This window comes from Xyrauchen texanus, chromosome 6, assembly GCF_025860055.1.
Source record: "Xyrauchen texanus isolate HMW12.3.18 chromosome 6, RBS_HiC_50CHRs, whole genome shotgun sequence".
Taxonomy (NCBI): Eukaryota; Metazoa; Chordata; class Actinopteri; order Cypriniformes; family Catostomidae; genus Xyrauchen; species Xyrauchen texanus.
This window is the reverse complement of record NC_068281.1, coordinates 43,974,745-43,989,726: the sequence shown is the minus strand read 5'-3', so window position 1 is coordinate 43,989,726 and position 14,982 is coordinate 43,974,745. Positions and strand designations below refer to the sequence as shown.

Below are 14,982 nucleotides of genomic sequence, written 5' to 3'. Positions count from 1 at the left end.
TGATTTTCTATTATTAGTTCTTTAGGGAAGAAATATATGCCATCTCCACCCTCTCCTCTGCCCTAGGAGTAAATATTTTATCTCTCTTGTTTTGGCTTAAATGGCCTGATAGTGTGTGCTCTGGCTCTCTTGTGCGCAGAAAAGAACTGTCGTTCGTCAGTGTTTTGTGTGTACGTTTGACCTTCTACCCAGGTTTTGAACCCAGGGATGCACAACAGGCCGACTGGAAGACACCCTGCGACCATCTGCGAGGTCACTTCAGCTGTAAATCTCGGGTGCGGACGACAAGTGCGCTGATTTTGTGTAAGGTACGAGTTGGCTTTCGATCTCCTCGTGAGACTTTGCCGCTGGCTCTACCAATTTCACTGCAAACTATTCTTCAGTAAATTTGGATTCTTTAATTGAATTTCTCGACTCCTGGTTTTTCTTTCTCCATATCTGGTCCGGGTCATAACTGTTATACCCCTAACAGGCCCAATAGCCCGCACATGCTATGCGCATGACTCTTCACAGTTTCATGTCAAAAGCAGACAATAACATGATCATTTAAAATATAATGTAATGCACAGTTTTCTTGCTTTGTCACGTTTTTTTTTTTTTTTTTTTTAAATAAGCTGATGTTTGGGAGTAATCAGTGTATTGGTGTGCATGTTAACAGGCTCAATTATGTCAAACAAATATTGGTAGGCACGGACAAGACCATGGAGAGCTTAAATGAAACCATTGTTGTAGAGTGAAAACTTGTTACTGATATACATAGCCTAATTAAATGTAGAAAATAAGTGTTAAGATCACAATGGTCCAGTTTTATGAAGGCTGATATGACTGCTTTTACTATTTGTCACCAGCCACCGTACACCTGAAACTCATCCTGCAGCATGGAAATACGTCACATAGGGGATTGTGTCAACATTTATTTCCATTAAAATCCATTAATTTTAATTGCATTTTTTCTTACAGGAAACATCAGCTTAGCCTTGTAGGGAATTATAAATAATGGTAGTATAAATATAGATGGGATCAGTTAAAGTGCCCACATTCTCAAACCAATATATGTAGGGAATTTGTCTGTGTGAGCTAGGAATTCATTTAAACTGTCCTTATTCTACATCATTATGTAAGGAAATGTATAATGGAATTAGTCGCCTTCGACAACCATCATAAATTATATAAATTTAAAATAACTAGATTATTTGTCTGAATAAAATAGTTATATCCGCCCACAATTTCAACTGTAAGGAATTAGCTTTAATACGGGAATTATGATGAATTCTCTTATTGGAGTAATATTATTCTCATGGCTCATTGAAAATAATATTACACATATTTAGGTACAGCTTTGAAGCAAAATCTTTTAAAAACAGGAATGAGATTGTTCATCAAAATATACCACAGTCAAATTATCTTTAAATTCAGACAAACTTTATTGCTATTCTAAACATAAAACTAATATAACACATACAATATGAAACAGGTTGGTGAGTAAAGTGACAGAATGGGAAATAAATTATCAATACAGAGAAAATTAACTTTATTGGGTCTGTGGACAATGCCTTAAGAACCACTTATCCTTTTTTGAGTCTATATCGATTTGCAATCAGATTCCCCATAGTATTCAACTAATACACCAGCACTTTGAGCAAAAGTCTGAAGATATACTTGCATGTTGTTGTGTTTCCTTGCGTTGCGGTCTTTGGCGTTTGAAGAAAGTTTGAGCCGTCGATGTTTTGGACTCTGATGATCACGGAAAGTTATGGACTGGATGAAGCAAGGCCTTCTGCAAGGAGGACTCGCAACTCCCACTGGGTGTATGAACTGTAGAGCAGAGAGTGAGAGGCTTCTTCAGGACTTCGAGTCCCTTGCTTCCTTGGACTCTACATGGCACAGAGGATCTGGAAGCGGCAAGCGGCGAGTTCAGTAGAAGAGAGGCATAAGAGCCAGAAGAGCACGAGGGAAGAGAGAAGAGGTTGAGAGTGTTCTTCCTGTTTGGAGACATTTGAACTGAAATTGGCCACATCCCCAAAAGGTGTCCTGCACCAATCAGAAGTGACTTTTCAGAGTCACATGGTCGACTGGTCCGTCCCTTTTCAGTTTTGATTTACGACCCTTTGTTTGGGTGATTCTTGGGACTTCGCTCTCAAAAATAGTGCATGTTTAATCATTAACTTACTCTACTTAACCCAGCAAGCGTTTGCATACTAAATATGTCATTCTTTCATTAATATTATACGTGTTTCAAAACATGAAAATCCCTGGTTACAAATCATACTGGTTAATTCATTAGTTTTACAACATGGATAATACATTACATGCTATGAGAAACCTGAGTGTCGGGTATGATATCCAGTTGAACCTTAAAGTTACCATACAAGATTAAAGATTATGATCATCGATTTGTTAGTTAGAAGTGATTACAAATCATTACATATATTTTAAAAAGATACACCAGGCTATAATCATTAATTTGTCAGTTATAAAAGTATGAGGAATTCTAATTCAAATGTTGTGGGTTTTTCCTAGATTCAAATCATATTGCTACATAGTATCTGAATTTCCATTCAGGTTTTTTTATGCCTAATAAATCAACACTGGCAATTGCACCACTGTGTGTTAGGATATGGAACAATAGGATATGCTGACATCCAACTCACTATTGAAACTTACAAGGCACTCCTTGATGAGGTCATCAGCATTTTCTCCCAGGAAAAAGATCAAAGCCTTCAGGACACTCTGAAGATGAAGGTAAAAACGTCAACAGTGGATGTGAACATCAAGAACGTGTGTGAGGTCAGAGGATACCCGCATTTGATTATCTGGAGTCTGAAGGAATTTAAAGACATCTTTATGGGTCTAAACTTCTGAAGAGAAATAGGCTGATGTCTTAGGGCACTCGTAACATACATGCATACATACAAATATTTACCAATTTATTAAAAATATTTTTTTCAAAAATACACATGTACATAAGTATTCACAGCCTTTGCTCAATACTTTGTTGAAGCACCAATTACAGCCTCAGGTATTTTTGAGTATGATGCTACAAGCATGCCACACCTATTTTTGGGCAGTTTCTCCCATTTTTCTTGTAGGATTTCTCAAGCTCCATCAGGTTGTATGGGGAGCGTCAGTGCACAGCCATTTTCAGATCTCTCCAGAGATGTTCAATTGGGTTCAAGTCTGGACTCTGGCTGGGCCACTCAAGGACATTCACAGAGTTGTCCCGTAGCCACTCCTTTGTATTGGCTGTGTGCTTGGGGTCGTTGTCCTGTTGGAAGATGAACCGTCACCCTAGTCTGAGGTCCTGAGCTCTGGAGCAGGTTTTCATCAAGGATGTCTCTGTACATTGCAGCATTCATCTTTCCCTCGTTCCTGACTAGTCTCCCAGTTCCTGCCGCTGAAAATCATCCCCACAGCATGATGCTGCCACCACTACTCTTCACTGTAGGGATGGTATTGGCCATGTGATGAGTGGTGCCTGGTTTCCTCCAGACATGACGCTTGCCATTCAGGCCAAAGAGTTCAATCCTTGTTTCATCAGACCAGAGAATTTTGTTTCTCATGGTCTGAGAGTCCTTTAGGTGCCTTTTGGCAAACTCCAAGTGGGCTGTCATGTGCCTTTTACTGAGGAGTGGCTTCCGTCTGGCCACTCTACCATACAGGCCTGATTGGTGGAGTGCTGCAGAGATGGTTGTTCTCCTGGAAGTTTCTCCTCTCTCCACAGAGAAATGCTGGAGCTCTGTCAGAGTGACCATCGGGTTCTTGGTCACCTCCCTGACTAAGGCCCTTCTCCCCGATCGCTCATTTACAGCTCCAGGAAGAGTCCTGGTGGTTCCAAACTTCTTCCTTTTACAGATGATGAAGGCCACAGTGCTCATTGGGACCTTCAATGTTGCAGAAATGTTTTTGTACCCTTCCCCAGATCTGTGCCTCGATACAATCCTGTCTCAGAGGTCTACAGACAATTCCTTGGACTTCATGGCTTAGTTTGTGCTCTGACTTTTGAGTGTCATGACAAAGGCAGTGAATACTTATGTACATGTGATTTTTTTAAATTTTTTTCAAACAAACTTCTTTCACATTGTCATTATGGGGTATTGTTAGTAGAATTTTGAGGAATATAATGAATTTAATCCATTTTGGAATAAGGCTGTAACAAGATAATGTGGAAAAAGTGAAGGGCTGTGAATACTTTCCGGATGCACCACATGCTGGCATTCCAGACCGGATGTGTACAGTTGGGTAATGGTCACACAGTGCACCCACAGAACGAAGAACATGTGACCTTTATGTGTCAAGAAAATGCTCCGCCGGAAACTTCGCAAAGGTTTTTCCCTACTCCAACCAGTGTTTAAAACTCACACGGAGCAGAATGAAAAGTCAGTATCTGTGAAAATTGGTTACTCATGATAACTTGGCAACTTGGATACTTTGGTAACAACAGAAGAAAAAATTTCTTAAACATTTTCAATTAATCAAACATATTTATTGTGACAGTATTATTTACAACACAAAAAATGTTGTCCCTGGAATTAACGGTGTTTATTTTGACAACTTTGGAGAATTAGATGGTTATTTAGATTACTTAAATGGCTGAAACTCTTCCCACAAGTACAGCAGTACAGCTTGTCTTCAGTATGCACTCGCTCATGTAATTTCAGGATTGATAATGTAATAAAACTCTTTCCACACAAAAAAAACACACGTGACGTTTCTCATTTATGTGACTTGTCATGTGTATCTTTAGTTGTGATGCACCCGAAAAAGTTTCGCCACACGGATCAGTTAATTGGCTTAAATCCAGAGTGAGAGCGCAAATGAAGTGTTAGATGGCTTGCTTGTGTGAAACTCTTTCCACACTGAGAGCAGGTGAAAGGCTTCTCTCCGGTGTGAATTCTCATGTGACGCTGAAGATTTTGTTTATTTGCAAAACACTTTTCACACTGAAGGCAGGTGAAAGGCTTCTCTCCAGTGTGACATTTTAAGTGAGTGTTAAAGTTTCCTTTCTCTATGAAACTCTTTCCACACTGAGAGCATGTGAAAGGCTTCTCTCCGGTGTGAATTCTCATGTGACGGTGAAGATGTCCTTTCACTCTGAAATTCTTTCCACACTGAAGGCAGGTGAAAGGCTTCTCTCCAGTGTGAATTATCATGTGATGGTGAAGATTTCTTTTATGTGCAAAACTCTTTCCACACTGAGAGCATGTGAAAGGCTTCTCTCCAGTGTGAATTCTCATGTGATACTGAAGATCTTCTTTATGTGCAAAACTCTTTCCACACTGACAGCAGGTGAAAGGCTTCTCTCCAGTGTGAATTCTCATGTGACGGTGAACATTTCTTTTATGTGCAAAACTCTTTCCACACTTAAGGCAGGTGAAAGGCTTCACTCCAGTGTGAAGTTTTAAGTGAGTGTTAAAGTTTCTTTTCTCTATGAAACTCTTTCCACACTCAAGGCAGGTGAAAGGCTTCTCTCCAGTGTGAAGTTTTAAGTGATTGTTAAAGTTTCTTTTCTCTACGAAACTCTTCCCACACTGAGAGCAGGTGAAAGGCTTCTGTCCAGTGTGAATTCTCATGTGACAGTGAAGATTTCTTATATTTGCAAAACTCTTTCCACACTGAGAGCAGGCGAAAGGCTTCTCTCCAGTGTGAATTCTCATGTGACGGTCAATATTTCTTTTATGTGCAATACTTTTTCCACACTGAATGCAGGTGAAAGGCTTCTCTACAGTGTGAAGTTTTAAGTGAGCATTAAGGTTTCTTTTTTGTGTGAATCCCTTTCCAAAGTGAGAGAAGGTCGAAGAATTTTTGGCTCTTGTTCTTCGAGTTCTTTTGTGTGAGAAATTATTTTCAGTCTTTGAGCCACTGAAAGATTCTTCAACAGTGAGGAAATTATAAAATGTATGATCATGAATTTTCTCCTCCACATCCTTCAGTTCTTGACTCTCTTCTTTCACTTCTTGACTCTCCTCTTTCACTTCTACAAAGTCTAAAATGAACAAAGAAAATTTGAAGAAAATCAAATAAACAAACATTTAATGGTAGGTAGTAATCAGCAAAGGCCAAGTATCTTTGTTATGTTATGTTTAACATGCTGAAGGTTCTGTAATATTCATGGATATACTGGTATTATTTGTTTAATTATAATTTTACTACTTCTATGATTTTCTAACAGCCTCCACATTTAGTGAACTGTATGAAGCTTTATTACCTTAATGTTCCTCAACAGTCATTATGAAGAATCAAGAATGGACACCAACCTCTTTGTTCCTCAGTATCTTCATTTTCCATTTTGCATGATTCTGTAATACTGATGTCTTCACTCTCCTCTTTAACAAAATTCATTTTTTTATTAGTATGCCAGTAGTGTTTAATGGTAACACTTTGAGGGTTTTGTTTTTTTTCTTCTTCACTTGTAGGGTGATGAAAATAATCACCACATGTGTTGTTGAATTGCTGAGGAGGTGGTTTCACTGCAGGGGTGAATCACAATTGCTGTGTGATTTGGAGGGCAGATCTGCAAAAAAAAAAAATAAGATTCCTTAATTTACAGATAATCCCCTTGTTGTCGGAAATGCCATTAATTAAATGTTGATGATTTGAATCCAGCATGAATCCAGACAGGCCCGGTTCTATGGGGGTGCACCCTCAAAAGAACATTGGAGCTAAGGTTGCCACCTGTCCCTTAAAATACGTGATTGTCCTGAATTTAAAGATGAAATTATGCATATCTAATTAATATGGGAGTCAATTTGTCTCTGTTTTTAAGCCTGGTCATTCCAGATTGCAACATTGGATAAGTCAGCTGAGGACATGCAAGGCGATGATTTCTCAAACTAGAGTGTCATGTTTAGATGTGTTTTTGTTCATGTTTTCATTCCATGTCTTTTATTTTGAAAAGTTTATTTCCTGATTCCCTAGTCATGTGATGTCCTGCTTTCCCTCCATGTTCATGTGTCTAGTTTTCATTGTTTAATTGTTTCATTAGGTTGTTATCAGTTCTAGTTTGTCATTGGTTTAGTTTAATTGTCTTATCTTGTTTAGTGTTCTGTTTGATCATTGGTTTATGTTTCCCCCATGTCATGTATTTAAGCGCTCATGTTTACCATTGTCCTTTGTGGGTTGCTGATTCTGCATTCACAGTGGGGGAGGCAGATGCCTAGCCAGCGTCTCACATCATGTTCGACGAGCCAGCGTCCCACATCATTGTCAATGAGCCAACGCCCATGCCTGCCACGGCCAATGAGCCAACTCCTATGCCTGCCACGGCCAACACCTGCAACGGCCAACTCATGCGCCTGCCACGGCCAACACGCCAATGCCCGCGCCTGCCACGGCCAACGAGCTGGAAGCCTTGTCCATCCCAGAGCATAGAAATCCCTAAACTGGAGGATAGATTAAAAAATTCTACTCTATGTATACAAAGCTCTATCTGGTCTTGCGCCTTAATATCTGTGACCTTCTTGTCCCTTACTCTGCTACTAGAGCACTTAGGTCAGCTGACTAACTTATGCTGAAAGTTCCTCGTTGTCGCTACAAAATGAAGGGTGATCGTGCATTTGTTATTGTAGGCCCCAAACTCAGGAACAAATTTCCGCTTCATATCAGGACAGCTCCGACGCTCTGCCTTTTTAAATCTGCTTTAAAAACAAATTTATATTAATTAGTTTTAATATATTTTAATTATGGATATACATTTTAGGCTCAGGTATTTATTAGTATTTATATAAGGGTACATTATGCAGATTCTGTTGTGATGGAAATGTGTATTGTAAAGCACTTTGGGTCAACTCCTGTTCTTATAAATACGCTCTATATATAAATGTTGAGTTGAGCTCATGGCTTGGTGGGCTTTGTACAGTCCTTTAGATCAGAATGTTTAGATTCGGCCTGGCTACACAATACCAGTTTCAATCTCATGACATTGCCGAGGGTGAATTTAGTCTGAGAACCAAGGTAAATCATGATCTGAATGTCCAGAATATCTTAAGACTGCATTTTATGACATAAACTGCAGCATTTTCATCCCATCACTGGTTTCCCCCCTGATATTCTTCATAATCTACATGAAAGTATTGTGCCAGTAGAGCTGGCATTATGATTTCAAGAGACATTAATCTCAAGCACTTTACACTTGATTACTTGAACAGGAAAACAGAATAATTTCCATATCAACATACTGACAAAGTTGATAAACCAAAGCCAATATCCAAGACATATGCCACAAAAATGACAATAGATGGTAATGGACATGAAAATGCTGCATTACTATGACTTCCCTTGATGGTTGGTAATTTAGTACCAGAGGAAGATGGACAGTGTTAATCAAAAGCATTTGAAGATATTGTGGAATTAGTACTATCCCCAAAATGAACTGAAGAGATGATTCAGTATTTGCAGACTAAAATTAGAGACCACAGCAGAGCATGTGAGTGAAGCAGAGCGGTGTGACACGTACAATTCCAAAAGGAATATTTGCTAATTCTCACGGTCTCTCCACACTCATTCTTAACTTTGATGTATACTTTGCATTTATTTAAAACAATGTTAGTGCTCCATAACCTCAGGCCTACTTTCATTAGCACATAATGATGTAACATAATTAATTAATTTTGTTATCAGTAACAGTCATGTTAAATGTTGCACTGTATTTCCTGAAGGAACAATTTATTTTGTTTATTGCTACGAAATACTGGTCGTGATGGGTGCTTCGGCTGATTGTTTTTATTTGATTTATTTTTCATTTATATACCTTGCTTTTAGAAACATTAATAGTCCAATTAATCACTAATATGGATTTCATTGTATCCATGTAGACTGGCTGAGAAGAAGAGTGTCCAAGTATGAAAATTCAGCAAGAATATTTTATATTTTGTGGCTGAGGATGAAAGGCGTCAGCTCAGAGAGATAATAAACAATGTAAGATTTCTGGCCATAATGTCAGATGGGTCAACTGACGCTTCTGTCAAAGAGGAAGAGATGGTTTATGTGCGTCTGTAAAAAGCTGGAACTGTGCACGTGAAATTTGCAGGCATCAAAGATGTAGAGAAAGCTAATGCAGAGCACATAACAGAGGCAATTAATGCAATAATGTCCTCTGTGGTTAATTCTAATCAGTGGATAGATATGCTAGTTGGATGTGCCATTGATGGTGCAGCAGTAATGACTAGCGTGAACAGTGGTGTTGTAACAAGGCCTAGAGGGGACAAGTCATTTATCCTGGGCGTTGACTGCATGGCCCATCGTCTGGGAACAATTATATGAAGGTATTTTTGGTGCAAAACAAATGAGCACCTGTGACAGTGGAAATTTATGAAGGTATTTTGGTGCAAAACAAATGAGCACCTGTGACAGTGGAATTTGTAGCCACACATGTGTATCAGTAAATTTGAAGTCACAGAAAACAATGTTTTAAGAGTTGCAAACTTGTAGATTTGTTTTCTCTCCCACAAACACAACACAACTGTTACACCTCAAATTCTTCATTGCAGTTGCACAAATCCTTTTCTACCAATCACAAATTAAGAAACTCATACGCTCACATTTTTGCTACAGTTGTAGCATTGAATATGGTGCAAAACACATTCACACACCACATCAAAAAATGTGAAGTCGCGGACAAATTTTGCTCATCCGCAAATCAGTATGTGAGAGTTGCACACTTGAAGAATATTTTCTCACAAATATTTTATTTTTTCTAGGATATTTTTCTAACATAAACACAAACACAACTCCCTCTCATGCTTAGAGTAACAGAAGTGCTCAGAGTTCGGTTCTGTTTGCTAAACGCTTTATTTACAATAAACTAATGCGTCCTGCTTGAAGCATTTTTTATTATTATCTGCGGTAGCAGCATCTCCGTTTCCGCAAGGCACAGGTATCATAATAACGCGGAATACAAGATGGTGTATAATTCAAACATCTTTATTAAATGATTGCTGAGCAAACAGCATTAACAGAAACACCTGTAAAGTCCAGAAACATCTCTTCATTCTCCTGTCATTTGTTTACCTCACGAGAGTGTGTGTTCCTTATTACACTCCCCGCGGAAACAAGTGAAAGCGGAACTAATATTACCAACATCCAACAAAATGAAAAGGAAGGAATATACGTATAATAAATCAAATATTGTGTTACTATAATATAATGCACTTCTGACAAACAAACCTAAATTTTCACTTTAAATGTAATTCCACCAATGGGTTATCAGTTCAACTTCAGTTTGACATCAAGCCTCATTCTTTAGGACTATCTTATATACGGTAAAGAATAGTTTGTATATGCCTACTGATGATGAAAAGAAAATTGGAGATCGGTATCGGATGTTAAAATCCTGATTGGAGCATCCCTAATATTCAAGTTGACTGTGTTTCAAAAACTAATGATGATGATGATTAGTGGGCTGAGATCTTGTCACAAAATGGACAAAAACAGGTATTCAGTGGATGGTAACATTTGAGTATGAAGAGGACTTTGTTTCACCGTTTATATTTATTTGTTTGTGGTTGAACTGAAAAAAGGTCTCAGTTTGGTTCTTTTTAAAAGGGTTCAAGTGTGAAAACCCCAGCAGCCTTTTTGCAGTTGAACATGTGGAAAACATTACCATCATAATCGCAGCTCAAATCGCAAAATTTTCCAAAATAATCGCAATGTGACTTTTTGTCCAAACCGTGCAGCTCTAGTTAGTGGGGGAGAAAAAAAATCTTGTGGAACTTGTGGATCTTGTCCTCTGTCTGTCTGCATCAACAGCAGACTGTGAAAGCGGCTTTAATATAATTAAACAGGTCAAAAGTGATTGGCAGTCAAACTTGAAGTCTGATACCTTATCAGACCTTATGATGGTGCAGCTCTCTTCACCAGAAATCAGGGAGTATGACCCCTCCAATGCTGTTACATTGTGGCACCAAGAGAATATCCGGTGCAGGAGGCCAAATGTAATGGATAGCCAAGAGAAAACCAGTGAAGTTACTGTCCTTGAATAATCCAAAAAAATAACTTTTAAGTGTACTATCATTTTATAAATATTTTATAAATAGCATAATAAGAGTTCACGTTTAAACTTGTTAACTGTATTGTTCATTGTCTTGCATGTCTGCCATTTATAAAATGCAATCAATACATCTGCTGGTAAGAAATCTGATTGGCTGGTAATTTTTTCATCTACCAGTCACCTTGGCTGGTGGGCTAAAACGGTAAATTCTGAACCCTGTCTGGGTGCATCTCAATCAGCAAAAACTACAATCACACAAAAACAATGATCATGCATGGCACAGAAGATATAAAACCATTCGAGTCTTCACATGTCAACGTGCTCATTTACAGACATGTCTGGAATGTTAAAGAGACAGTACCGGTTTTAGAACCAGTTTAGTGTTAAATCAAATTAAATCAAAGTAAGTTATTTCAAGATGTAGGTTGAAATGGTACATATAAACAGTGGATATAGTGATTAATCTCATGTATAAACGGGATACTGTATGAACTGGTAATTAACCAGTTTTATAGAGCTTCATTTTGTTGCTGTTCAGCACGTTCAACTCCAGCAGCTCAAGCGGTGAAACACACAACAACATACTGGATATAAATCCATATCTAACATCTTCTAACCAGATGTTTCTCTAGATATGTATTCTTCTGTTTATATCTAACACTGTTAAAATCTTGCACGATTATTTTTATTTAGTCATATTTTTTCCAAGGGTGTGCTTTCATAAAAGTTTTATTTTTATTCATAAAATATATTAATACTGATTATACAGTATAGATTTTATTTATTCTTATTTATTTATTCTCCACAGATACTCCTTAGATTGTGGTTTCAAATACTTCAGTACACAATATTTGCTGTTGTTTTCACTGCATTTCATTAATTCTGCACATTTAATTTATTTTAATTATCATTGATGTCCTCTCTTTATGGTCAAATATTGTGTGCACACAATCAGACTCGAGTGTGTCGTAAAACTTTCTGATAAACATACTGGACTTTATCAAGTTTGAAATGTCTCATCGCTGCACTTGTGAACTTGCCATCTCTGATCTCCAAAATAAAATCCTATATTTCATAATCCAATTAAATCTTAAGAATAAAAGTCCAACATTCCAGTCAAAAGAAGAAAAGATGTTTCAAATAATCCTGCACCAAACAAACATTCCCATTCTGGAGAAACAAACACTAAACAATAAACTGTATCTATACAAGAATATTTAAATATCAACTTACAAAAGTGATGAATAAAAGAATTTCCTCAATCAGGACTTTAGATGGACTGACAAAATCAACATGAACATACAACAATACTTGCGTCTCCTTCACTCTTCTTCTATCACACAATTCTACACAACTCTGTGAAATACTCACTGTTTATCACCCTCTGGAGGCAGGGATGAGTACTGCACCCATGAAAAATGTATCATTAACAGGCTTAGAGTGTTACACGAGTTTGACGCCTGTATGTGTTCAGCTTTAACTTTTCGTAGTGAAATTCTGCAGGCGAGGAAGGCGGATGTCAAGCGTGTGTGTGATCCACAAAAACATTATTGCCAATAAACCACTTTTTTACTGCACTTTATATTGTAAGAGATGTGAAGTTATAAAGAAACTCTTGTGCTCGTCTATTGTTGGTAGTGACTGCATATGGAGGAATGGCCGTAGGAAGAACAGTGACTTTTCCCGGTGGGAAAAGTTTTTCCCGGTCATGAAACGGGCCACGACAGGGACACCCCCACCCCCCACTCAATGACTTTTGGGACGGTTTCAATGTGAAATACAGGGCCGAATTCTCTTCTAAGTCTGCCCCTGTGTGACACAGATTCAGGCTTGGATTTTGATGCATCCTAATTCTTTCCTATGCAGCTAATTTCATTCACTACAAACATCCAGTCAAAAGTTCAGTTTTAGGCTGCAGATGATGTTTGGACACCTCAACATGGTTGGCAGACATGGGACAGCGGTAATCAGTACATAGATTCAGAATTAATAATGTATCATTGTAATTATAATATGGTTCTTGGCAGTCATTGGACGATGCTGACCATTACAGTGAATCAGAATTATTTATGCTAATTTCTGATAAGTAAATTGCTTCAGCTGAATCACTTGTTTGTTTGACAGTGCAAAGAGAGAATATTGAAATTTTGTTGCCAAAGTAGAAAATAAAAACATATAAACACAAAAGTCAAATCAAGTCAAATAATTTTAATTTGTATAGTTTTTATTTGTGCATTTCTCAATACACTTTGTTCCAAAGCAGCTTTATTGAAAATCAGCTGTAATGTCGGTAACGCCTCGAAAACATGAATAACCAACACTCCAGGAAACATTATAAACAATTCAATAAGAAAAACTTTGGTATTATTTAAAATTTCTCAACTTATACCCAAATGTATTAATTTATCAATATTTTTGAATAAAACATGTTTGTGTGACGTTAAACACATGCATCTCGGCAAGTATGAGTTCCATTTGCACTTTTCCTGGTAGGAGGTTGGAAAATTTGAAAAATTGGAAAGTTGAATGGAATGCAGCATTAGATGTGGAGGCTTGCAGATGTTTGTTTTTATTTGGTACTGCAATTTACTTGTGCTACTACTAAACTTTAAAGTCCTGTTTTAGAATTTGCTCCAGAACATTTCTTTATGTTACTGTCCAACACTGAAAAAAGTGAACAGTTGGATCAACTTAAATTATTTCAAGCAGTAACACCCCCCAAAAATATGTTTTATCAAATGAATTGACCTCTTTAGACCAACTCAATTTCAATAGGACACTTTAATGACTTGAGTTCTGTCAATCTCATAATTCATATTAGTATAATTTAATTTTACTGCAACTCAAAAATTGTAATGAATGTTTTACATGTATAAACCTGATCATTTCCAACTTAATAATATGGTTTGATTGAGTGTATTATTTTCCACTAACTAAACTATGAAGTTTGTACAATTAGCTTGATTAGCTTAAATTGGGTTTAAACGTCAAATACTTAAAAAACAACTTGGTTTGTTTCTTGTACATTCACCAAGTTTAGTTCCCCACATCACAACAGGCTTAGTGTGTACTGTAGATACACTAGACACAAACTCGACACATTAGACATATTCTTACAAACTACCGTAATTACTGCGAGTTCTGTCGTCTACTGTCTTGACTTTGAACTCTGAGAGACATCAAGTGCTGTTCAAGCTGCAAGAGTATTTTCAGGAACACTTTGGTTTTGGATGGTTGAGTACATGTATCAAACTAAGAAGCAGGGCACAATCAGAGGCAACTGAAGTTTGTTTATTCGAAACCTTCACTCCTTCGAGAACAATGTCAGAGTCGGCAGGTTGTTCTTGTTTTTCTTCCCCATGAATAACGAACACTGCCATAGTGAGCTGCTCCAGGCCACTCAGAGCACCATCTGCCTGGCTATCCTACAGCATACATAAAACAAAAGAACAATCGTTTGCATTGCCCTATGCCACTGGAACTCAACAGGCGGATTCCAGTCCGGATCCAGACTGAATGACAATTAAATCCGGACCGAGCTCTGAATCTTTGTGCTACACTGTTAGACATTTCAAATGTTTTTTACAGTAACTTACTGGCAACACTGTTGCCAGTAAGTTACTGTAATTGAGATTTACAGTACCATAACCGTATTTCAGTTTTACAGTAACTAAATGCTACTGTAATTATATTATACAGTGCCATTACTGTAAAAATCCTAGGTTAACAGTACACTACTGTAATTTATTAATTTAATTATTAATTAATTTGTACAAAATATACATTCGATTTTATAATTTTTTTATAATTACACTAGATTTTCTTTTATAACTACACAAGTACTACTGACATTCAATCAAAACAGACACAATTTTTTCAAAATATCAAAATCTTTATTTAAAACATTGCAAATGTGTGGAAACTTTGCATTTAAAACTGTCAGGCAACGTGAACTATGATGACCCTGTTAGGGGTATAACAGTTATGATCCGGATCAG

General features: G+C 37.4%; 2 protein-coding genes across 5 annotated transcripts in view; both read right to left on the bottom strand.

Moving 5' to 3' along the window:
* LOC127644891 (gastrula zinc finger protein XlCGF57.1-like) overlaps positions 1 to 14,982 on the bottom strand; it is a 116,112-nt gene that overhangs the window by 36,400 nt on the left and 64,730 nt on the right. Inside the window, exon 1 of one of the 4 annotated variants that reach the window (XM_052128324.1) lies at positions 12,218 to 12,314. The exons of 2 other annotated variants lie outside the window; for them this stretch is intronic. The gene's annotated coding sequence lies outside the window, so the exon portion shown is untranslated. Of the gene's footprint in view, positions 1 to 12,217; positions 12,315 to 14,982 lie in introns of those variants that run through there. One more of the 4 variants, XM_052128321.1, reaches the window with a different exon arrangement.
* Positions 4,096 to 14,982, bottom strand: part of LOC127645043 (oocyte zinc finger protein XlCOF6-like) — a 48,112-nt gene continuing 37,225 nt past the window's right edge. Inside the window, exons 4-5 of the mRNA XM_052128558.1 lie at positions 6,255 to 6,467; positions 4,096 to 5,983 (exon numbers count right to left, since the gene is read on the bottom strand). Of these exons, the coding sequence (XP_051984518.1) occupies positions 4,779 to 5,983; positions 6,255 to 6,467 (1,418 nt within the window). The 3' untranslated portion in view covers positions 4,096 to 4,778. The remainder of the gene's footprint in view (positions 5,984 to 6,254; positions 6,468 to 14,982) is intronic.